This window comes from Amblyomma maculatum, chromosome 5 (genome assembly GCF_055883805.1).
Source record: "Amblyomma maculatum isolate TAMU_Amacu chromosome 5, ASM5588380v1, whole genome shotgun sequence".
NCBI lineage: Eukaryota > Metazoa > Arthropoda > Arachnida > Ixodida > Ixodidae > Amblyomma > Amblyomma maculatum.
The window spans coordinates 124,509,344-124,533,921 of record NC_139348.1 but is presented as its reverse complement, the minus strand read 5'-3'; the positions used below and the strand labels follow the sequence as shown (position 1 = coordinate 124,533,921).

The 24,578-nt window shown below is 43.3% G+C and overlaps 1 protein-coding gene across 1 annotated transcript in view; it reads left to right on the top strand.

Annotated features, from left to right (window-relative positions):
* LOC146189438 (transmembrane channel-like protein 5) overlaps nt 1–22,846 on the top strand; it is a 37,701-nt gene extending 14,855 nt beyond the window's left edge. Inside the window, exons 9-18 of the mRNA XM_084604255.1 lie at nt 1,916–2,066; nt 5,370–5,531; nt 7,831–7,973; nt 10,579–10,642; nt 11,804–12,012; nt 13,139–13,342; nt 15,364–15,537; nt 17,174–17,252; nt 18,047–18,128; nt 22,567–22,846. Of these exons, the coding sequence (XP_084460381.1) occupies nt 1,916–2,066; nt 5,370–5,531; nt 7,831–7,973; nt 10,579–10,642; nt 11,804–12,012; nt 13,139–13,342; nt 15,364–15,537; nt 17,174–17,252; nt 18,047–18,128; nt 22,567–22,733 (1,435 nt within the window). The 3' untranslated portion in view covers nt 22,734–22,846. The remainder of the gene's footprint in view (nt 1–1,915; nt 2,067–5,369; nt 5,532–7,830; nt 7,974–10,578; nt 10,643–11,803; nt 12,013–13,138; nt 13,343–15,363; nt 15,538–17,173; nt 17,253–18,046; nt 18,129–22,566) is intronic.
* The last annotated feature ends 1,732 nt before the right edge of the window (nt 22,847–24,578 follow it).

Here is a 24,578-nt window from a genome sequence, read left to right as displayed (position 1 = left end):
TCCGACACTACATGACAGTTGGCATCACAGAACATCAAAAAAATCGGCCAAAAGCAACCCTGAAAACCTTGCGCATCGTCATATACACCTAGAATCGGCGGCCGGAAGGAGTTTGAATGGTTCTGGGCCTTCAGCTTTTAAGTGAACTTCAGTCTCGTTCGGCAAAGATGTTTGCCAAGTTTGTTGGCCAAAGAAAATGTTATTACTCACGCTTGTCACAATATCGACACGAAAACAAAGGGGGGTCGGAAGGGGTATTTCAGATTTTTTTAATGTAAGCAGCCCCTCTCTCCTTCGGTGTCGTGATCATGGAAAAAAGAGGGCGCTTAGAATTGAATAAATACGGTATACCTGTTCGTGTTTTAAACTTTGCCGTGCTGAGACAACACTGGTTAAGCGCATCTGTATCAAAGTTCAGACCTGTTTATGAAAACACAAATTTTCAGCCAGGTTTCAATTATTGAAGTATTTCTCTGCATTTATAAAAAAAATATCATATATATTATATAATATCGCCACCTGGCAAAGCTAGGTGACCGTGTACGTGACAATATCATAGCATAAAAAAAAATATCGGTGGAGGTCTCCACTGGTAATCTATGCATTTAAATTCTAGCTTGGGAGAAACGCTTCTCTTGTGTTTGTGTGCATGTCTTTGCATCACTATATTTATTGTACAACTGTATCAACCTGACCAATTTGCATCTGACACAGTTCCTCAACAAGAAGGTTATGGTGGTGCAAGATGCTCGGCTGAATTCATGTAGGCACGTTCGCCTAAACTGTGTCCTTCTAAGTGGGATCCTCATTTGGACGCTTTCTTTGTTGGCGCCCCGTCGACGACATCAAAACAAACATTTTTCAAGTCTTTGCGAACACTCCGAGACCTTAAAACACAAGCGGAAAAATTTGCTTTCCTCCTACTCCTCATAAGTACTCCACTAGGAGCCAATATCGATGAACCAATATGCCAGTATCAATAGATATCTACGTGCAGGTGCATTGAAGAACCCCAGGAGGTTTAAATTGTTGTGGAGCTCTCCACTACAGTGTCTCTCACAGCTCCATGTTGGTTTGGAATGTTAGATGCCACAATTCGTGCTGTTCGTGTTCTCATCTGTTACCTAACCAGCTTGTCCTTCTGTCTGTTTACATTGTGTCTGTTCTGATTGTCTCCTGTTCTGCTTTTCTTCTTTTTTGCTTCTCTCCTCGTCTCTTTTCTGCTTCAGACTGGAAGTGTGTGTAAGTTGGCTGTCTTTGCTGGTTTTTCTCACCTTCTCCGACTCGTTTGAAGAACCGGCCTTAACTAGAGTAACCTAACTACTGCCTTAAGTAGAGTAGAGTAGAGAGTAAACATACAGCATGGGTGTGTAGTTTCTGCCTTTGCTTTGAATATATGTATGTATTCAAGAAGGCATGACCTATCATTTAAGTTGAGCTGCTACCCCATAGATAACAAAGTTTATCGTACAAAGACCAAACACATGTAGTTGGGGCCACCCTAAACTCTACATAAAAATTGCATAATGTGATTGATCAGAACGTAGTGACAGATACCTACGTGCATATGGAATTTTTTTTTCTTTTTTCTGAAGAAAATTTGCTGTTGCTCTAAGAGTTTGTTTCCCATCCTGCTCGCATCTTGTACAAGTGCAACAAAAAAGACAGATCCTGTTTTTAGTACATTACATGAATAATCTCTTATGTGGTACAAGACAGTGCGCTTTTCCAAGTGTGAATAATCTCTTATGTGGTACAAGACAGTGCGCTTTTCCAAGTGTTGTCTTTTAAAGCCGCTGGTCGCTGGAAGTGTTTCAAATAAGCGAAGAGCCAATTAATTTTATGAAAAGTGTGACATTTGACCGTTCAGAGCAAGAAGCTTGCCTTCACGCTCGTCTGCGCCTCGCGTTCACAGCCTGACCCGATCGTACAAGCAGAACTACATCGAGACTTCGATCGGCGTCAAGGACGTGTACTGCGCCAAGGTGTTCTCGGCCTGGGACTTCAGCATCGCATCCCGCGACGCGGCCATGCTCAAGTCACGCAGCATCTACAACGAGCTCAAGGTACGGCTTGGCTCTCAAAGCCAGAACCAAAATTCCATTTAATATTTGTACTACATGATCATCATCATCAGCCTGACTATACCCACTGCAGGGCAAAGGCCTCTCCCATATTTCTCCAATTAACCCAGTTCTGTTCTAGCTGCATCCACTTGACCCCTGCGAACTTCTTAACCTCATCCGCCCACCTAACTTTCTGCCGCCCCTTGCTACGCTTTCCTTCCCTTGGGATCCAATTTGTTACCCTAAGCGACCATCGGTTATGCTCTCTTCGCACTACATGTCCTGCCCATGCCCATTTTTTCTTCTTAATTTCGACTAGAATGTCAGTAACTTGAGTTATTTCTCTGACCCACTCTGCACGCTTCCTATCTGTTAATGTTACCCCTACCATTTTTCGTTCCATAGTCCTCTGAGTTGTCCTCAGCTTAAGTAGAACTCTCTTGGTTAGCCTCCACGTTTCAGCCCCATAGGTGAGTACAGGCGAGATGCAACTGTTGTATACTTTCCTGTTGAGCGATACCGGTAAGCTGCTAGTCATAATCTGCGAGTGCTTGCCAAATGCTCTCTATCCTAATCTTATTCTTCTTGTTATTTTCTTTTCATGGTCCAGATCTGCGGTTACTACCTGTCTTAAGTAGACATATTCGCCTACTACTTCCAGTGCCTCGCTGCCTAACGTAAACTGCTCTTCCTCCACGAGGCTGTTGAACATTACCTTAGTCTTCTGCATATTGATTTTCAAGCCTACCTTTCTACTTTTCCTGTTTAGGTCATTAATCATTATTTGCAGTTCATCCCCCGAGTTACTTAGCACGGCAATGTCATCAGCAAATCGCAGCAAACCGCAGAATAAGCTTACTGTCTGTTACGTATAAGGTATTTACTAAGGAGATCGCTAATAGAATCAAGACAACCTTAGACTGCAATCAAGCAAAGGATCAAGCAGGTTTTCAGAAACGCTACTCTACTATCGATCATATCCATACCATCAACCAGGTGATAGAAAAATGCTCGGAATATAACCAGCCCTTATACATAGCATTCATTGATTACGAAAAAGCATTTGACTCAGTTGAAACTTCGGCAGTGATGCAGGCATTGCGAAATCAGGGGGTAGACGAGCCGTACATGAAAGAGCTGGAAGATATATATAGGGACTGCACAGCAACCATAGTTCTGCATAAAGAAAGTAACAAAATTCCCATAAAGAAAGGTGTTAGGCAAGGAGACACGATCTCCCCAGTACTATTCACAGCTTGCTTAGAGGAAGTATTCAGAGACTTGGAATGGGAGCAGTTAGGTATAAGGGTAGGGTAGATGGAGAATACCTCAGTAATCTGCGATTTGCTGATGTACTACATGAATGCCATTGCAAAAGTGCATTGATTTCTTGTGAAGCAGAAACATTAAGTGATTCAGTCTGGCCATGTTGCTACTCATAACGAGTGCGATAGTACAGTCAGGGACAAAAGTTTGCGGGACGTGAGTTCATGGGAAAATTGTTACTCAAACAATGAAACATGCTGAATCACGAGGGGACATCCTTGCCCCATTCATAGAAGAAATATTGCAGGAAAAACAAGCGAAGCAACGGAGAAATGAATGTTTCTCCTCAAATCTGCACCCCGCAAACTTTTGTCCTGACTGTACATCCTTGTATTTTACGTTCCCTCTTTATGACCTCACTTCGTTGGTCGTAACTTTGGCGGTTGTTTCATTTTTGGACTCCATATATGCCAGTAGTTCTCACTTTTCCTTGCAAAAGAATATGATTCTCGCAGTTTTGCAGAAGCCTTTCTAACACATCTTTTTAAAATTAGAATCAAAGTGTCAACTGCTAGGGATGTAGAAGACTAGCTGTAGAGGTACTCACTACAAAAGTGAAGCCGTGGGGAAAAAGGCAGCCTGGAATTCTTGGGAGTTTGCTGCTGTATCAGGGGGTGATCGAATCATTTTCAATTTTTCCATTGATTTATTTTGTGCTCATAACGTATGCACAGTTTTATTAGCTTCAGATATTGAGAACTTAGCCTACGTTTTCTAATCACAGTTTTACAGTGATATTTTTTTACTAAATGTAGCAGACTTTTTCCTTGTACCTTTCCGCTGTAAGAGCAAAGTTTGAGTATCAGTACTGCAGCATCACATTTTGTTCGCTGGTCATCGCAAGAGAATTGGTTCCAAATTGTTAAGGCATTACCTCATTACAATTTACGAAAGGCACTGTCAGCAATTAACACCAAGGAAAACATAAACGATTTATTTTTAGGTGTTGATCAGTGTGAAATGACAATGTAATCCATTTAAAATAATTATTCATTTAATTATTCAATAATTTCACCTATTTTGTGAGCCTCCTTGTTGTGGTTGTGCCCTGAGCCTTGTGCCTCTGATCTAGCATCACTCCTCTAGAAAGAAGCTACCTACAAAGACTGCCCGTCTTGCAATGCTTCTTGACAATGCTCAGCACGTGCCTTTGTCATGAGAGCACCAATTCGAGCTGTGGCATTACGCTTCCTTTTTTTTTGTTTTTTCATCTGAGCAAGGTATTAATCTACATATTAAAGTTTTTATTGCTGTTTGCTATAATTTTCCCTCGCCTGAAAGCTTTATTGGTGGCGTAGTAAATTATGGTGATGATGTGAGTTAAAAAAAATTTGTTTGCAATGTCTGCTGCTTACCATAGGTGTGTCTTGTAGGAGAGCGTCTATTTTGAAGTAGATGTTCCAATGGCCAAAGTTACGCGTTTGAAAATATGTTTGAAAAGGTTTGAAAATGTTTGACTCAGTTTGCGATCTATTTTTTATTTCCAATATTCATATTTGCTTTACAATCAGAAATTTAATATTTGCACACCTCTGTCATCCGTTCGTCCAACCTCACCTCACAGGCTCTAAACTGGAGTACTACATATGTGAGGGAATTTACATGAGAAAGGAGGATACAAGGGGGGGGGCAGAAGCAAATTCAACAATGTTACCCAGTAGAAAATCAAACAGCCAACTCAAAAAGGAAATGAAGAAGAAAGGCACTCGAGAACAAAATGCTGCAGGCTTCTTCGAAAATAACGGATTCACTGACTGGGACGAAATTATTGGAAAGAGTATTCAGACAAGTGATTGCATGTCATGGGACGTGATGAGTTAAAAGTGATAACGCTTGCCAAAAACAAAAACAAATTGTGCAGCCGACACTGCAACCGGTAAAACACGATACAGAATACAGTATCTGTGTCAAAAGTTAATTGGGACCACAGGGTTCGCCATTGTCCGTGTGGCCCACACATTGTTGCCGTGCCTGCAGGAGCTGCTGTCAATGGAGCGCCGTGCGGTCGAAGATCCGCCCACGTGCGGAGTCCGTACGGGCAAGATCCTGGCCCGCATCACGATCAACCTGGTCATCATGGGCATCATGGCGGGCTCCGGGGTGCTGGTCTACCACCTGCTGGAAAAGAAATCTCTGGAGGTTTGGGATCTTTGACCTATTTGCATGATTCATAGTGATAGGGGCTGTCGGGAGGCAATACAGACTCTGGGAAAGCTGTTAGCTGCTCATATTCTTGTGAGTCTTGCTCTTTGATGCATTAATGCCAATGTCATTCTTCAAGGCTTACTTAACTGCTTCGTAGTGATGCCGTGGCAAAGCGCACAGCATTGTAGGTGGTGCAGGTCATTAAAAGTTTGCTTCGAGCTTGTTAAAAAAATGTCAGTAAGAGGTCGTTAAGAAACAGGGAACTGGGTTGACGCTGACTCCTGCTATGTGGGAAACCATGTGCATTGAAGTGAAAGTGTTGTGAGCTCAATTGTGGTCCACATGGCACTAAGGAGCATTGGTTCCTAATTAAGGTGAAAATATCTGCCACTTAGGTGTCCTAGCATGCCGCCCACATTTTCCATTGTCTGTGGGACAGGGCCTCGGCTTAGTATGCCCGAAGAGCTTCAGGTTGCATTGTAATCGTAATGACATTTCCTCTGAAATTCTGCTACGTTTTCTATTTCTCCATTTGCATTACTATATATCTACAAATAAGGTAAAAAACGGTCATTTTTTTCCATCATACTGTTATTCGTACTGTTATTCCTAGTGATGTGTGTAACAATAGTAGCGTCATTAAAGAGAATGTGGCTGCTAGCACACACAATTTTACTCAAAGTGCTTAAGTTCGCTATTTTTCTGCGGAATCACAAAAACTAGGGGTCTTGATCATTGTTGTCAAGCATATCTCATGGAAACACTGAATATAGGGCTAGGCAATGGACTAGTACAGGACTGAATTGCGCAGGAAATTGCGCTGGACTGAAGAGCATGCCCAGGTGCAAGGTAAAATTGTGGTCGCTGCTGCATAAATAGACCATTTGCATAAATCTGTTAATTCAGCTTCTCTGCAAGGCTTGTTTTCCAAGCAAAAGGTCTCGTTCCCAGATGCCACACTCGCATTATTTGATGAAGCGAACAGAGGCAAACTTTTCTTTGTGTAGTTGACTTCAAGGTGACTAAGGGACACACATCAAAAAGGTGCAATGGTTGAATACCACCCTTTTATGTGTAAAAAAGAGGATGAAAGGGATGAAGATTGTCCAACGCCTTACTGCACCAGCGTGACTGGTTTCGGCGCATTCGTCACGCTCCCTCCCTGTCTCACTTTCACGAATCGCCAGCATAAATGCGCCATTGAAAGGCATCTGCCTCTTTTCGTTTCAACAATGACTGTGAGAGTGGCGTCTGAGAATGAGACCTTTTGGTTGGAAAGCAACCCTTGCAGAGAAGCTGACTTACAGATTTCCACAAATGGTCTATTGGGAAAAGGCATTAACATGGGGCGATCTAACGCAAAGGAAGCGCAGTTGCCTTTATTGCCCTTATCACTGTGCTAATTTTCTCTCAGTGTATCAAGCTTGAGAGCTACTAGAGCTCTGCCTAATTTGTTGTCAGTATGCTGAGTTTTTTGCAGTGTGCATTCTAGTAAATGCCAACACGACAGTTTAACAAGCCACACACTAGATGACTGGTTAAACAGGCTGTTCTGATATCTGTTCATGTCCAAAGACTTCCTTCACGAAATTAGTTGGTTTGTTTGTGCGTGCATGCGTGCATTCATGCTGCAGTCTCACCTAGGGTATTAGCTGAGTGAGAACACAACCAAAAACCGAAACACACAAATGAACAAAATATGAAAATGACTATAGGTTCCAACATCGTGCAGTCGAGAGATAACAGGAAGCACAATAAAACATAATGCGACAGATTTGCAGAAATATATGAGGCATAACCTTGTAGAATATATTAAATAAGCACAGTGAGCACTGTAGAAATGAAACTGTAACCAAGGAGCCTACTAATGAAATTTAAACAATTGCATATGTGGCTGTATTACTTCCTTGTTTGCAAGCTCATTCCAGTCGGTAACTATCTTTGGAAAAGAATTAATAGTACTGAAAGGAGATTTGCGTCTGCAAAATGCGGTTATTGTCAGATTATGACACTGCCTTATGGCATACCCAGAAAAAGCCAGCAAAATCCACCTTGCAATGTTTGGTAATTGGCATAAATATTTAAGCCATGACACCTGATTTCATTAAATGAGCTCTAATAAGGTAGGCCAAGGATGAGTGCTCTCCTTTGTTACTGTTTCATTAGTGCAGTGTTCTTAAATAAAGGGAATAAGTAAATAAGTTTGTGGAGCTTTTCACAGAGCTGTGACCATCTTGTGCTGAGTGGCAGCTGGTGTGGTTACATCAGCAGAAGTGGGGTGACTGATTTTCAGACGGACGTGCCTGTGCTGGGTGAGATGACGGTGTCCCTGACAGTGGGCGCCTTGTGCTTTGTGCTGCCCACCCTGTTCCTGGCCCTGTCCCGGCTGGAGTTCATCGAGCGGGTTCAAACCAGGCTCTACCTGAACCTGGCCAGGTATAGAGGAAATTAATGCAGGATCTGGCACCATGCCTTGTGTGACTGAATGAGGGTAAATGCATAGTTCCTAGTTGGAGGAAATGCAACTGGAAGGGGTGGGGAGACTAGGCTGGGAGCTTTTTTGCTCCTCAATGCCTCGGTATTTGAGCTAAAACATGCCCAGTGCTCTTTGGGAAGTCTGGGAAGCAAGTAAGAAAACATGCATATTCAGTGGTGATGGCGGTACCAAACATGGTATACCAGTATGAGGTTCATCTGAGTAGCTGCTTTGTTATGCCAGAGGTATTGTTTTATTGTGCTGGTATCTCTCTCTCGGCCTTATTCTGTCTCCGGAAGCACAAATGGCAGACACTGTAAGTAATGTGTCCGGGACACACGGACGAGCAAGGTTGGAGTAAGAAAAAAAATGCTCGACAGCGTACAGTAGTAAGATGGAAATTGCAGGACAGAGTTGTTTGATGGGGCCCAATCAGGCCGGAGTTGTGCCTGTGATGGCATTGCGTGGTGTTTGACTGAACTTGAAATATTTATTTATGCCTCTATTTGGTGGAAAGTTCTCTGTAAGCTCTGCCTAATCCTTTCATGCACAAAATTACAAAATGACCCAGGCAACATGCACCAAAAAAAATTTTTAAAAACTATTGCACAAGTCAGCTGATTAAAAACTGAAATATTTTTTTTTTCTCTGGTGCACAGAAACTCATTTTGCACAGTGAAGGGCGTGTCACACTAGCGCGACACGACACCGACGCAGACCCGACAACGACACCGACGGTCGGCCAACTCGTCGGCCGACCTTGTCTGCAGCCGACCAAGCTGTCACACTAGGCCGACGACGACACCAACACGACCGAAAACCAAATGTCTTCCCAGTGTGACAGGCTTTGAGGCCGGAGACCCGACAAAACCAGTCTGCCGACTGTCGGTGACCGAGTCTTCCCAAGATCGGCCGCCGAGCAAACACTTTCTCGAAACGCAAAGCCGACTCAGTACACCATGTCGACGGCGAATACCTTTCAGCACTAATATACGTAAAAAAGTAGAATCAATGCATAATCCCAGACCAAAACGGGAGCGTGAGCCACCAATATACTCGGGGCCGCCGAATGCGTGTGGAATATCAACGGCAGCGTTTTCTTTTCGGGGCGAGTGAATTCGGGGCGCATAGATTTTTGGCGCACGTCGGGACCGTGAGCAATCTTTCTGCGTTTCCGAACTGCACAGAATAGTGCAAAATTAACATAGTATGTGACAAAGAAATGATGAAAAGAAGCAAATATTTTCCTGAAGCCAGCAGAGCTGCCGATCCTCCTGCGTCATAATGTCTAGTCGCTGCGTCGCAAGCCAATTTCAGCGCTATGTTACGCATCACGCAATAAATGTTTGTTCCATAATTCAATGTGTTTCAAGAGTTGTGAGCGCAAAAAAGCGCAGAACTTGCGTTTAAACTTTACAGCAGAGCCAACAGCAGCTGTGGTCCCGCGGCCGGCCCTGTGAAATACGCCTAAAATTTTACGAAATCCGCCGAAGGTTTTATGCACTGCATGGCATGATTCAAACTATCTGCAGTTTACTCTCAGCAAGCTGGACAGTCAGTTAAGCGCTAAACCCTACTACTACCTTCGCGACTTTCACACTGCAAGGCAGCATATTAGCTAAAAGCATCGGTTAGGCGTAACTTTTATGGTGCAGTGGTTAGCGCAGCTAGCTATCGTACAGGAGGTCGTAAGTTCGATCCCATGGGTAGAGATTTTTTTTTCTGCTTTTAATATACTGCCTCTTATTCGCCGTGGACAGCTTTTATTTTTCGAACACTGCCGTTCTGATCTGGCAACCACAACCATAAAATACTGAGGAGTATTCGGTTTCGGCCCATATACATGACTGGTGAGGCGCTTGCTTTGGTATAGTCAAATTTATGAAATGGAATTAAAAATAAAGCATCCCATAATTTCATGAGAATAAACAAAGTAAAATAAAAACTGGAGTAGGTGTAGAAAGGAGAATCTCGCATGGCAGAAAGAATAAAAGGATTAAGAAAACTAATGGTATACTATTCGTTTCCTTAATCCTTTTACTATTATTAATTTATTTATGACACAAGAAGAGACTGAGAATGGGAGGGCCTAGTTGGTGGGGAGGTTTCGCACGTTGTCTCACTAGTGTGACAGGAGTTGGGCGACCTTAGGCCGACAGCCGTCTTGCAAGCGATGCGGCGCCGACACTGACTGTCGACCGACTGTTTCCATCTGCGCAGTGTGACATAGACACAGACATCAGGAAGACGCTCTGTTGGCAGACCAAATGGACGCCGTGTCGTGCTAGTGTGACAGGCCCTTAACAGCACCGGAGATTATGAAGCGTGGGTGGAAGTTAGCCTTTCCACAGTTTGGCCCTCACCCATCTTTACTCAGCAGACACTGATATTTGTATCCACAGTCTCTTATGATAGGTGGCTCATTTTACTTGCGAGTTAGCTCTTCAAGGCCCCTTACTTTTTTATTGTTGTTTTCCCCTTTGTTCTTTTTACCCTGCTGCCAGTAAAGGCCTGCACCTAGTGTAGATGCCAGGCACTAATGCACACTCTCCTTTCACCTTCCAGGGTGACACTGGCCAAAATCGTGCTGCTTGGCGTGCTCATGTATTTCTGGCTCGGTGCTCAGCGGGTGAGTCCTTTTATCTGGTGCAGGATTAGGCAAAAAGGAGGCTGGAGGTCTCCTTCTTGCTTCCTGCCTTTTTCTCCCCCTTACCTCAAGTTCTTCCTTAAGAACTAAGGAATGTCCTGCCTTTTACCACAAGTTTTCCTTACGTTCATCCTGTCTTTCTTTCTCTCTCTTTATGGCTGTGTGCATGCAAGGGTACGTACAGGTAAAGCGAGTATGGTGCAGAGTTCGTCGCATTCATCCTATCGTGATACAGATTGAGGACAAATTGTCACATTCAGATGACATAGGTCACTTTCACTGGCTGGAAATCGGAGCTCTTGTGACTAAGAAAAGGTCGGGTAATGAAATCTAATTCTCATCTATCACTGCCATCAGCTGTTTTTCACGAACTGTGGGGACGTTAATGATATTCTTGTGGTGCAGACCTCGGGGGCTGCATCGCACTACCATCCACTTCCAGCCGAGATCACTGAACTGAGATTTCATCATCGACGTCATGAGTTCGAACCAAGTGGAAGGGAAGAAGATGTTCCATTTCCAAATTCAAATTTATCGGCAGTGAACTCTTCTTTTGCCGCCGAGTGAACGTCAGTGTAGCAACGGAGAGCTTGACAAATTGACTACAAAACAAAAGTTGGATGTAGTTGTCCCAGTGTTCCTTTAAAACTCGTTGAGTAATGTTCACGGGTGCAGTAATTTCCCTACACACCCCCATCATAGTTCTTGTTCTTTAGCTTTTCTATTTATTAATACAACCTTTTGCCTGTTCGCAGTCTTTCTCATTGCTAGTTGTACACAAAGCGTCAAGAACAGAAATGAAAAATGACTGCCGCTTCTTCTCCTCCACCATCTATGTCCCCCAGCCCAAAAAATTTACCCCCCCCACCCACTCCCCAACACCTGCATAGGTGACACTTTGCATGTTCCTAGTAGGTTTTGATATACTTCTATTCATACTTTTACTCTGTTCTCACTTTATCGTGTGTTTGTCCTCTGTAGTAATCTAGCGCCTTCTAAACCTAACCATACCTTTGCGTTTGTCCTTTGGTCTGTTTGTTTTAAATATCAATCCACATGCCCGCAGATGAGCTGCTTTTATGCCTCACCTGCTTTCTGTCTTTCTCTCTCTCTCCCTGCGGTCCACGGTGGTGCACCACCTAGCGCCAGGACCGGTGCTGGGAGAGCCGGCTGGGCCAGGAGCTATACCGGCTGCTGGTGGTGGACACGGTCTTTGTGCTCCTGCTGACCACGGGTGTTGGGGAAGCGCTCCGCTCGTTCGTCTACAAGCACATCACCCCGCGCGTCGGACCTCCCGAGCTGGACATTGCGCACAACACTCTGGACCTCATCTACACCCAGACACTCGTCTGGTGAGTGCCTCCAACCCTGTTCCCTGGTCATGTTGTTCTTGTTTATTGTCAACTGGCCTGTATTGCAGATTTGTTCTTATGTACATGTTGCCATACCCGTTGCATGTCAAGTTTTGAAGAAACCTTGTCATTGTTTTATGTTAAATATAATGAAGGGTGTTCTAGTTGGAAAAATTTTCCTGTTTGGAAGTTTTGTGGGTAAAATGCTTAACGGAGGGAATCTTTACAGAGTTTCAGGGAAACTTAGGAACCGAAATTGTCTCACTTGTTTTCAAATTCACAAAATATTCATGCCGCTACAGGAAAAAATGACCTGCAATAGGGAATTCATGTCTAATTGAGGAAAGTTTAGGTAACGCCTTAGAAAATCATAAGGATAAAGAAGCTTGAATGCATTCAAGTTAGGTTAAATCATGTTTTGTTCAAGACTTCTCCTTATTTGAACTAATACTTCTTTTTTCGTTTTAGAGCTAATATTGCAACACCGTCACTGCTGTGAATTCGACATTCAGATTCTTGCACAAATGCTGGTTTGAGAAAACTAATTAGTGTTGTAATGTAGGTGTTAGAAATCAACTGCAGAAACCAGCAGTTTCATGGTATTGTTTAGCATTTCTAGCATCATTCTTAGTGCTTTTCTATTGTGATTTTATTGACAAAGACAGTTATGTTTTTACCACCTTGAAAACTCTCAAGAATGGCATCAGATCACAGTTTCAGAACAGTGTACTTTTGTGCAGGAAGAACTGGCATCTAAAACTGAATCGACATTTGGAAGCTTTTATTTACTCATTATTGTTCACCTTTATGTATGTTAGTCATGCTGATGCATTAATGAAGAGACTGAGAAAAGATTCACGCCTGTGTTATGTGAAATGGGGCCGAGAGACTAGGGACATGTTCGTTGGTAGTAGAGCTAAGAAGAAAGCATAGAATCACGTGAAACGCATGACATCCAATGCATCGAACACGGTGTCAGAGGCCGATTTCTTGAACAAAGTGCTCGGTTAGCTCAGTTAACCGGCTAGAGCGTTGAGGTTTGTGACTTCGGTGCAGACGTAGGCAGCTGGACCGCAGTGTTGGGGTGTCACTAGATGAGGTGCTTCTTCGTGTTTGCAACGTTCAGGGCGGGCCTGTTCTACTGCCCCTTGCTCCCCCTGGTGGCCTGTGTGAAGCTGGTGCTGACGTTCTACGTGAAGCGGGTGAGCGTCATGTGCACCCAGCCCTCGGTGCGCCCCTGGCGGGCGGTGCACGCCCAAACCGTCTTCCTGGCGCTCACCTTCCTCAGCTTTGGGCTGGCCACGGGCACCCTTGGATACGCCCTGCTCAGGTGGGTAATCTACGTAATGGCTAATGTGTTTATTCATTTTACCTATTGTTAAAGGAACATGGAATCCTTTGAAACAGGCTCTAGTTATGTGTGAAAAAAGGCCGACCGTGAAAGCTGATGTGAGAAAGCTGCGCAAACATTCGAATTTAGCCTCAGAGATTTACATTGATGATTTTACTCTAATGATGGCTGGTTTTGTTCTAATTGTAACGAGGTTTCTTAACCTAGGGATCCGAGAGAGAGACCTCGCTGAAGCGTCAGTCCGAAGCTTCTTTTTCAACAACACGATCTCGCGCCGTGCGCTCGTGATGCGCATGCCTCCGAAACTCATCTTCCTCTTTACATAATAAATAGTCTGAAGCAGTGATAGGTGAATGCTTGAAGAAATGAAAGCTAGTGATACACTGGAGCTTGATCGAGGCAACGTCTAGCAGAGGCCCCACAACACGACCTTCCTTGCTCTGCGCCCATGAGTTGACTGGGTGCAACACCGACCTGCGCAATTTCTTTTAATGGTGCACTGTGGACAGACGGCCTGGTTACCATCGTGTTGACTACATTCAGTACTATCACAGCATTTGACCGACCTGTTTGCAGGTTGTAAAGTAAGGTAGCTCTGGATGAGTGGATGCTGTTTTCCCGGCTCGTTCATGCTGGTGGTTGCTCCCTCGGACGAATGGTACAAAGCACCTGATAATAAACTTGGGGACCTGCGTGTGCCACAGAATTCAAAACTGTATGGCCATGCAGACTTGCCCGCTTCAAGCCATTAGAACTGTAGTCAAGTGTAGAGGGTAAAGCGGGGTGCTGTTTTGCTTTTGATGTTTTTTGGCATTGTTAGGACTTTATAACTTATTTTAAACTTGTGCACCTGCCGTGGTGCCGCCCGTACTGCGATCTTTTAAACGCCCGTTTCCTCGAGGGAGGGAAAAGAGAGAGAGAGACTGCTGGACACAATTTTATTGTCATCATTGCAATCATCAACTGTCACTATCATCATCATCATCATCACTAAATGCCTTTAACCATCACCAACGATCACTATTTTTTTAAAGGTTAGACAGAACCCCACCGATATCCCGCGGAACCCTTCAGAATCTCGTGGACACGTCTCGCAGACAGATCTTGCCCATGCAATTTTCACCGTGAGCAGAGTAAGGCTTTCACCTTAAAGCAAGTGTGGCAGTAGGACGAGGCAGGGGCTCCACCTCTAGAAGCACCGTGGGCCAGCCACCTTGCCACCTCACCTCACTAGCTAGAATGCTGCCAACCTTCGCCCTTCAGACAAATTTTGTTGTGTGTGTCAAACCTCAGCTGACAGTAAAAGCATTCTTCATAGTAAAAGCATCAGGGTATAATCATGAATAGTAAACCCGCCTGGTTTTCTTGGCTTTCTCACACTAAGTTTCGCAGCTGTCCTGTAAATTATTTCTGTCTCGTCAGTCTGATCTTCGCTTCATTCAGATTTTATTTCAAGAACCGGAAATTGTTCGAGTTGTCGCAATTACAGAGTGCGCCGAACGCTAGGAGCTGCATTGGGGACTGGCATCCACAATAGCAGTTAATTCTTCCGTACTTGGCCAAGGATGAACTAGGGGGCTCACTATAGTTTGCTGCTGATTTTGAAGCAAGCATTCATGCATCTAGGTTGTCGAGGAACTACTAATGGTAGGAATAAATCGGATGCGCGAAAAGGTGGTTACGACAATGAGCTAAGCTGCTTTTTGTCCGCAACAGATTGTGTTGTAAGCACAGTGATCTGAGTAAATGCCAAAGAACGTAGCACAACGGAAAGGACATGTTTTCAACAGCAAATCCCTCCCGCTCTTCTTTTTTGACGGACATGATGCAAAGACTGTCGATGAAATATAAATGTTTCTGAAATGTTTCTGTCGCTTTGGAACGTTAAACCCCACAAACCAAACCAAACCATATTTGTCGACATTAGATGCCTGCTGAAGCGGCGGTAATGCAGCAGCCCGAGGTGATTTCGAAATGTGGCGCTTCGTGTGATGGTGCAGCATCCAGCCCTCGAACCTGTGCGGTCCTTTCAAGGGCCTGGAGACGGCATATGCAGCCTTCCTGGGGCTCTTCGACCTGGACAGCTGGTCGGATAGGGAGCAGACGGAGACCGGCCGTGCCTTCCAGTACCTGCTCTCCCCTTTCGCCTTTTTCCTGGGCATTGTGGTGCTCAGGTGAACAGGCTGAGAAAGCTGTTTTGTCGGACGTCTAGTGGGGAACGGGGTATCATTGAAAAGTCTCTCCTTGAAATGACGTGAAACGGACTCGAAATTCAGACTGAAAAAAAAAATGTGGCGAATAATGAGTTGCTCGAAATTTAGTCAGGGCGTGCGGCCATACTTCCGAACTTACATTTTCTTATGAAAGGCCAGAATAGGAACAAAAAAGAAAAAGGACTAATTTTTTGTAAAGTCTTCGACCTTCTTGTAAAGTGCTCGTGGAACATGCGCAGACATGCTAATAGAGCGCCATTTTCACTATGTTAGTTAGAGGAGCTTATGTCATAAACTGAGCTACCATGACTTAAATGTCTCACACGGATTGCTTCTTTTGTAAAAGATAGAGCACGAAAGTTTTATGCCACGGGGGGCTTCCATAAGGAAAGCAAAGAGAGCACAGCAGAAGATGAAGATGCGTGAATGACTTCGTCAAGGGCAGCTTTTGCATGTTCAAATGCAATTCAGCAAGACAGGCCCCTGAATTCAATTTTCGGAGAAGCAGACAGACAGCATATAAAGCCCTCTGCACGTCTCCTGAAGCATGTTCTGAAACACCCGTTTGTCATGCACCATAGTCACGTGTTGGGCTAGATGATATGAATTCACTGTTAACGAGCTCTCGCCGTCTTTCTGTTCTCGTCAACGAGAAATCTCTCCGCCATGTCTGTACCCTGTACCCCACGAAAATGGTTTCCAGGAGTGGAACAAAAGCTACGGAGCGCAAACATGCCCGCTTTTCCTGTGCATCGGATTATAAGTAACCAATAACTAAAGCAATAAATCTGTGACCAACTAAGCTAACTAAACTAATAACTGGTAGTCATTAGTTATTTCTTAAAACTTGGTATACTGTTAATGTTCATTATTTAAAGCCTATTGCAAGCAACGACTGCCAGTGTTTGAGAGTCAAGAGGTAAACAGTTCTCTTCGTTACAGCAAATTTGCTAGGCACTTCTAGTTACAAGAACGAGTGTCGTGCAGAAAAAATAAAGCTAAATTTTAAAGCACGTACTGACTTTTACTGATCACACTTGCGCTTGCGGGAAGCCAAATAGACATGTGAACTGCGTGGGCACGAGCTCCTTGCCAAAGGCGAAGAATCCTTAATCAGATTTGTCTGCATTTGTTCCGCAGCAGACCATTCTAGACAGGTGTGTTTGACTCTGCACTGTAGTACCTTAGACAGATGCTAAATTGCAATTTGTGCTCCGAAAAGTGCTTTTTTATATCTTTTTCATCAGTTGTCATAAAAATAAAATCTGTAAAATTGGCTTTAAAAGACGCTTCCCGAGATGTAGATAGTGACATATTCTACCCTTGAAAGACATATCCTAGTAATCTTGAAATAGATGTATCCTAGTAGTCTTGGAAAAAGCGTATCCTAATAGTCTTGAAAAAGACATATCCTAGTAGTCTTGAAACACAGTTCAGACCCACCCCCTCAGGGGCTTCGAGGGTCAGGGAATGTGGGAACCTTGCATCTTGTCTATACCACCCAAAAGTATCATTTATCTCAGTGTGATGAACATGGCTGATGCAATGTCTCATTTTTTTTTCTTCTCATTTTTCTGTTGCATGATGCAATGTGCAGCCTGTGCTTGTACTACATGCGAGCCCTGGCGCACGCCCATGCCGAGATGGTGGCTCTGCTAAGGGAACAACTCATCATGGTGGGTGTCCACACTCAGCACAGGCCACGTCAAATTTTTTATTTTACTTTTTATTTATACATTCGCTTTCAGGATTTGCGTACGCAGACAAAATTGTTCTTTAGCCAGTAGCCAGTAAGAACTAGAGAGATGCCGTCGACTACCTTCAGCGCAATAAAGTCGGGTCTGATTGTATTCAGCAATTTCACTAATAAAAATCTTACTATACAAAGGAGTGAAATACCAACACTGGTAGAATATAAATATCTAAACGTATGGATGAACGAAGAGCAGGTATACATGAACAAAAAATGAGCAGAGTATAGAGCGAAGGGACGAAGGGATGCCGCGATAATGAAGCAGATGGCATTATGGGGTGCACCGTATATGATGTACATAAGGATATTTGGAAACGATTTACACCGTGTGGCAGAGTTCGAATGACGCTACCGCGGCACATTGAAAGTGGCACTTGAGTTGCCTGTATGGCAGGGGTAGAAGCTGACTGAAGAAAGTGCAGGGGGCCATTACTTTCTTTATCATGACGGTAGTTAGAGACGAAATCAGTTAGAGACAAAAAGGGATTATGCTTTATCCAAAAAATTATTCTGCGAATGCTGTTTTCATAAAGCGGGGTTTTTTTGTGCGTGTCTGTGTGAAAATTCCTTTCTGCTGAAAGTAGGGTTAGCCTAGGCCTAAGTGAAAACTGGCATTACATAATGAAAGATTTCACTTGCATGTGTTTTGTGCATGGAGTTGTGGGTGGGGGATGAAAGAGAGCAGGCATGAAGTGGTCTTCCTTCTCTCCATTCCAGGAAGGTAAGGATAAGGTGTTCCTGCTGCAGCTCTTCGAGAAGTCCATGGAGCAGAAGATGGCCATGCACAAGTTTGGCACCCGTGAGTGTGGCTTTTTTTCTCTGCCATTGACCGACAGCCATCTCCAGTTTTGGCTCTTTGGGAAAGTGGACTGGCCGTTAATATCGCTGTTTGAGGAGCGTGTATTTGTCGTGATGTCACAGCTCAGGAGCACGGAGCATGCATATATAGTGTTTAAGGGGACTTGCTCCAGAACGAAACATTTTTGCTAACATTAGAGCCAGAGGGCCACAAATTTCACATTTGGTTAATTTTTAGAAGCTGTTTCTAATTCTGGTGTAAATTCCTGCCTATATTGTTTTGTTGAATTTTTTGCAAATCACGCATTTGAAATGTAAGGGTGCTTTTGTGCACCTATTTGACATCGGCATAAATGTCACATAGCAGTGAGCAGTATGTAATTTCCCTCATTGTGATGCACTCTGCACAGTGAAAGTAAAACATTCTATATATAAATTTTTTGAAGGTTTAAAAAATTATATTCTTTAGGTTGCTTTTTATTGGTGGGACTACGATGCTTTTGAAAATTTATATCTGATGCACCAGAACAAATTGCAATCAAAAGTAGCATGGCTATATTTTGCAAATACTAAATAATGTCGGTACAAAAATTCGTTGTGATACAACTGTGACAGATGTCATATCGTGCACAAGCAATAAGGTTGCTTGAAAATAACAAAAAAAGAAAGAAGGGTATTAAAATTTCAACAAGCAGTTAATGAATAAATCAGGTGCATTTTTTTTTGAAACATGGGAATATGCAGCTTAAAGAGCTGAAAATATTACGTTTCGTTAGAATTCTTCTGCAGCATATGTAGGCCCCTCACGTTGCCGCTGAAAAGCATCCTCGGTGCAAGCTTTCTTCACCATGTGGCAACGATGGGACTTGAGCTCGACAGTTTTTTAGCAGATATCCTTGAGGCTTGCCGACTGTCGCGCTAATTGCTGAGTACAGTTAGTTCTCGAGAAGGTAGGATACCTAGCTTCTCCAAAACTTGCTCAAAGCCTGTGTGTCTCTGATTGAACCACAGCGCAGCAACTCTAAAACACGCAGTACAGGAGCATTGAGACAATGGTGGCGGCGTTTTCAAGAGCAGGGGAGCAGCTCTTGGGGACAGAAAAAGCTTGTTTCTAATTCCCTTGAAAACTGCTGTGGGACTCACAAAATTTTTAAGAAGTTCTTTTTACATGCCTGCAACACCACAAAAGTGGTAGACTCGGTGTTTGAAATTCGTAGCCGGCTTAAAAGCACGTCACAGATTTTTATCGCTTCTTGTTTACATTCGAGGCTGGAGTTAATAGAGATGAAAGAGGAAGGGTGAAAGATAATAAAAACAGGCAAAAAACATAAAAAGCATTTTTTTTTATTGAAAATTGCCTCTTTTTTTTTTTTCACACACCTCTTCCCTTAAAGGCAGGCCCATACTATGCTGTCTCGTGGCTTAGCAGACAGACGAGAATTAGGTGCGGCATTCCTAAAGATGTGGCTGGCAACATAGCAAAGTTCGATAGCATTTACAAGAGCAGAGTAGGTATCATAATTAATATTGACTTGAAAAATTAATATTGGACTTGAAAAAATATTGAAGGTGGTACAGGCAGACATCCCTACATCTATCTAGTCATGAGGTGAAGATAGCCAAAAGATACTGTGGAAACATGCTATGGAAACATGCAATGGAATTGGCAGTGAGTAGAGTAAAAGGGCAGTACACTTTTCTGGTGGGCAATTTCAACGTCAAGGCTAAGGTATGCAGGAAGGTAGCTGACGACTGTGCAGTTAGGTACTACAGCATAGATTCCAGGAATAGCAGACGAGAGTGTTTAGTGGACTGCACAAAGCAAAATAGTTTGCATATCACAAATACCATCTTCTGCAAATGGAAATAACAAAAAAGTGGAAGAGCCTGAAAGGCACGAGTAAAAATGAAATAGATTTCACACTTTGAGCACGTCCTCGTGTAGTGCAGAATGTAGAAAGACGCCCAGCGAAGTGGGGTGTATAGATGACTTTACGGAAGGGTGAAGGACGCTGTCATGGGGCGCTGGGCTGCTTCCGTTGCAAAGGAAAGAGTTGACGACACTCCCCCTTAACAACCCAGTCAAATCGGTTTCTCCGAGGGTCGTAAAATGGTCTATGTTCTAACCCTGACATAACGAACCTGACCATCTTGCAAAAAATTGCATTTGTTGTATCCAAGGTTCATAGTTAGTGGATTTCTCTAACTACAACCGAAACTACAAAGAAAGGCAGCAGCAGTGTTTATTATTCCTTGTAGGAAAATTCTAAAATGCACATCAGCTTCTCCAATGTACGTCTTCCTACTTAGAGAAGGTTCTAAAATTTCAATCGAGGAGGCTATCAGGCAGGGAGACGCGATTTCTCCAGTACTATTCTCTCTGTGTGTGTGCACATGAAGTGTTTAGAGAAGAATTGGCAATGAAATTTAGTAGTGAATGCATTTGTAACCCATGGTCTGCTGATGGCATCGCCTCACTAAGTAACCCAGGGGATGAATTGCAAAGCATGCATGATCATTGACTTTAAGAGGCAAAGTAGAATGGTGGGTCTAAAAATTAATACTCAAGGAACTGAAGCAATATCTAACGGTATCGGAAAGAAAAAGTGGCTTGCAATAGGTGATGAGGTGCTGGAAGGGGTAAGGGAATTCCCCTGCTTTGGGCAGGTGGTGACAGTGTACACCGAGCACATGGAAGAACTAGAAGAAGAACAAAGAAGAGCACATTTGGCAGCTACTGTCGGATCATGAATGACATTTTAACATTATCATTTGGGAGAAAATTATAGAGCCACTCTACCTTACCAGTAACCACCTTTGGAGCAGGGACGTCAGGTGGGCGATGGGATTAGGAACCTTGTACGAGAACAGTGCATTCATAACTGGCACAGAATGTGGTTAATTGCAAAGGGGAATTATTGAGGCCTTTATACCGCAGTAAGCATTGTTCTTAGTTTCAGGATGATCATGAAAAACTATTGTAATGTCACACACTTATTGCTGGCGAAAATGGATTTCAAATTAGAGTTTTTTCTTTCCATCCACTCAATTAAAACTCATGGCATCCAAGGCGGAAAAAGGCTTCACGGTGATCCCTTGAAAATCAGTGACATTTGTAGGGCAGCCTGGTTGAAGGATATTCTCAACAAATTGATCTCAGTGCTGCTGCATTTTGTCTATGAAGACAATCGACGGCAGTAATACCTATATTTTTCTTTACCTTTACCACCTTGTAAACTCTCGATTTCTGTGAAGGAGTCAATGTGACAGGTTTCAATTGCACGTTTTTATTTTTATTTATTTTTTATTTTAAATGGTTTGCAAGACATTAGTAAATGTGGATAACTATGTGAAGTTCACTTTTTTTTTTTTTCTTTTTTTTTTTTCTTTGTAGTTTTGGTTTCATCTAGTGAATGATAGCTATGACATTGAAAGTGAGGTTGCAGTCATCTTTCAAATGCTAGTCCTCACAGAAGTGAGGGCAGTTTTAGTCATTCCCCATACTCTTCATCACTACAGTGGCATACTCACCGTATTGTGTCTGTTGAAGTGCAGTTCATTTCTTTGATTTTAGATGCTTGTGCAAAGTATGTAGCATATGCTCTTAATTTTCCAGTGCACATTAACTGATAAATGATGTTACTGAATGGCATTGCCGTGATACAGTGCAAAGCTGTGAGGCAAAAAAAATTTTTCGTCAGTCAGAGAACAGGGAACGTGAGGAAATGGAGCCCACAGCAAGATTTCAAATATACATCTGCGGTAAAAATAGTTATTGAAATGCCATATTTGCAGAAAAGTTAATACATATGTCATTGCCTTCTCTGCATGTGACGTGAAGTAAAGGTGGCCATCCTATCCCTGAGCCTGCCAATTACATTAAAAAAGAACATTAAGCCTAAAGCAATGTGCATCAGCGCATGTTAAAGATAACCAGGTGGTCAAAATTACTCCGGAGCCCTCCACTACCAGCACCCCTTTCTCTCTTTCCACTTTCACTCCCACCTTCCTCCCTTCCCTTACTGAGTGGTTCAGGTGTCCACAGAACAAGCTAACAGATACTGCGCCTTTCCTTTCCTGTCAGCCAACTATTATTATTATTATTATTATTATTATTATTATTATTATTATTATTATTATTATTATTATTATTATTATTATTATTATTATTGTTGTTGTTGTTGTTGTTGTTGTTGTTGTTGTTGTTGTTGTTGTTGTGTTAACCAGTGTACATTAAATGTAGACATGCACACATCGATTAAAGGCTGCGCATGTGGAACTCTTTACTTCATGCATGATTGCATCTAAGTGGAGAAGACATATCTTGCTTGAAGATAGGTGAGGTTTTGTGAAATTTTTTCTTGGGTTCCTGGAAGCTTTTTGCAGGGTATTATGCTTGTTTCGCTTTGATTCCAAGGCCAGTTGTTCTGCTGGTGCAGTGCGGATGCGAGATACCTCAAGTGCCGACCTCACCCCACTGGGGTCACTCCGTCGTCGCACCGGCTGTAGCGGAGGCGGGAGTTCGAACGAGGGGTCACCCCAACGCAGCCTGGGCAGCTTACCCCGGCCCCAGCACCAGCAGGGATTTCGCTACCTGGCACAATGACCTCACCAGGTCGAACGCACACCACCACTGGGCACCACTGCCATGTGTATCAGGCCAAAGATTATTGTTGCGTTTGGAATAAAAGCGTTTATATATGGTTATGTGATCACACACGCTCATTCACTGTCCTCTTTTAAACGCCAGGATAACAATAAAGGTAAAAAGCATACATAATTAGTTTAAACGGGCCTTGCAACGCTTGTGCACTATGCTTTAAATGAATTTGTTATGTCACGCAGGTACCGAATCAAAAAGAATTACTGGAATCGGCGCACTAGAACGAGAGTTATTAAAAGGAATGAATGCAAACTAGTAACCAGTGCTCCTGTTGGCGCTTTTTGTGTCACTCTCTTTCCAGCGCCTTTGTGTAAAGCAAACATGTCGATCCATTCACTTGATATAAAATACAACAACCCAACATAATATATTTTTCCCTATGGTCACAATTTGGATTGTATTTGCTATTTATTCATTCGTCAAATGCTCGCCAGTTGAAAATAACGGCTTGAGGGGCTAGTTGGTGCTGCATAGTATTCAAAAATGTGGCGCAACAAACACAAACATAACGCACGTGTGTTGTGTCTCTTCTCTTGTGTTTGTATTTGTTGCGCCACATTTTTGAATACTCGCCAGTTGACGCTGCAAAAAAAAACAAAAAAAACACGGTGTGCCAACACCATCAGTGCCATGAATTTGTTCCTCGAGCAAATAAAAATGTTGAATACCAAAATATGCGTGTTACGACCGGTGATAGTTCCACCACCATAACTCAACAGTTGCAACAAGGAAGGAAAACAATGTGCTCAAATTATGTTGCAGGACCCGTTTAAACCCTAAGCAATCTGCTCCAGGTTTCATTAGATGTACTTTATTTTCGCCACATTGGTTGCCTTTTTTACTGCTGCTATGGTTTGCATTTTGTTCTTGCAAGGCAATGAATGGGGGTGCACCATCGTTCTTGGCTTATTAAGCACGCAAAAGCATGTTAGGGCAGTGAGCCAGCTCTCTGACTACATAAGGCCTCTGAAAGGCATATGTCGCAAGGTGAGACATTTATTGCATATGAGGAGGATGCAGAATGCACTGCCCCAGCTGCAGGCACTGTTCACGCATTGTGCTCCAGTGTGCCAGCGAATGGCACTACTTTCTGCTACGCTTTCGCCTATGGGGGCTTTAGTTGAGAGTCAGGACTGTGCTGTTTCAACAGAAAATCCCTGATTAGATGAAGTCCAGCATGCAGTACTGTCTGCACTGCAAGAGTCTAAATCGTCTTTAGAGATGGTCATTCAGCAACACGTGTGGATGATCGCTGACTGTATTATTGCTGTTATGTGATGGTTCATGCTTTATCTCTGCCATGCATGACAAGATTTTCTGTAGTACATCACGTGTGGTTATGTAACTGTTTATTATACTGTAAGCCCTAGAGAGGGTCGATACAGGAATGGATGAGCATAAAGATAAATTGTGCTGTCATATATCGCATGAATCAAGGAAAGAAATCGGTGCAATGATAATGCGCATCTATAAAAATTAGCATGCCTGCAGAATACTCGTTACGTGCATGTAATGGCGACGAAATAAACATTTAACTCGAATGTTATCTTTCCATTGCATGGTTGCAAAAGCCCTATCATCTGCCAGTAACTGTCGCAAGTCTCCATGACATCTGAACCATGCGGTATAAGGGCAGGAAGGAAGGTGGTTTAAAGAAGAGGGGCCGTAGTGGAGGGCTCTGGAATAATTTTGACTGCCCAGGGATCGGGATCTTTAATGTACAGCGTGGCGGTCCCTGGCCCTATGGGGCTGGGACAGTAGGTCAACGCCGCTTGCGGCAGGGGGCTG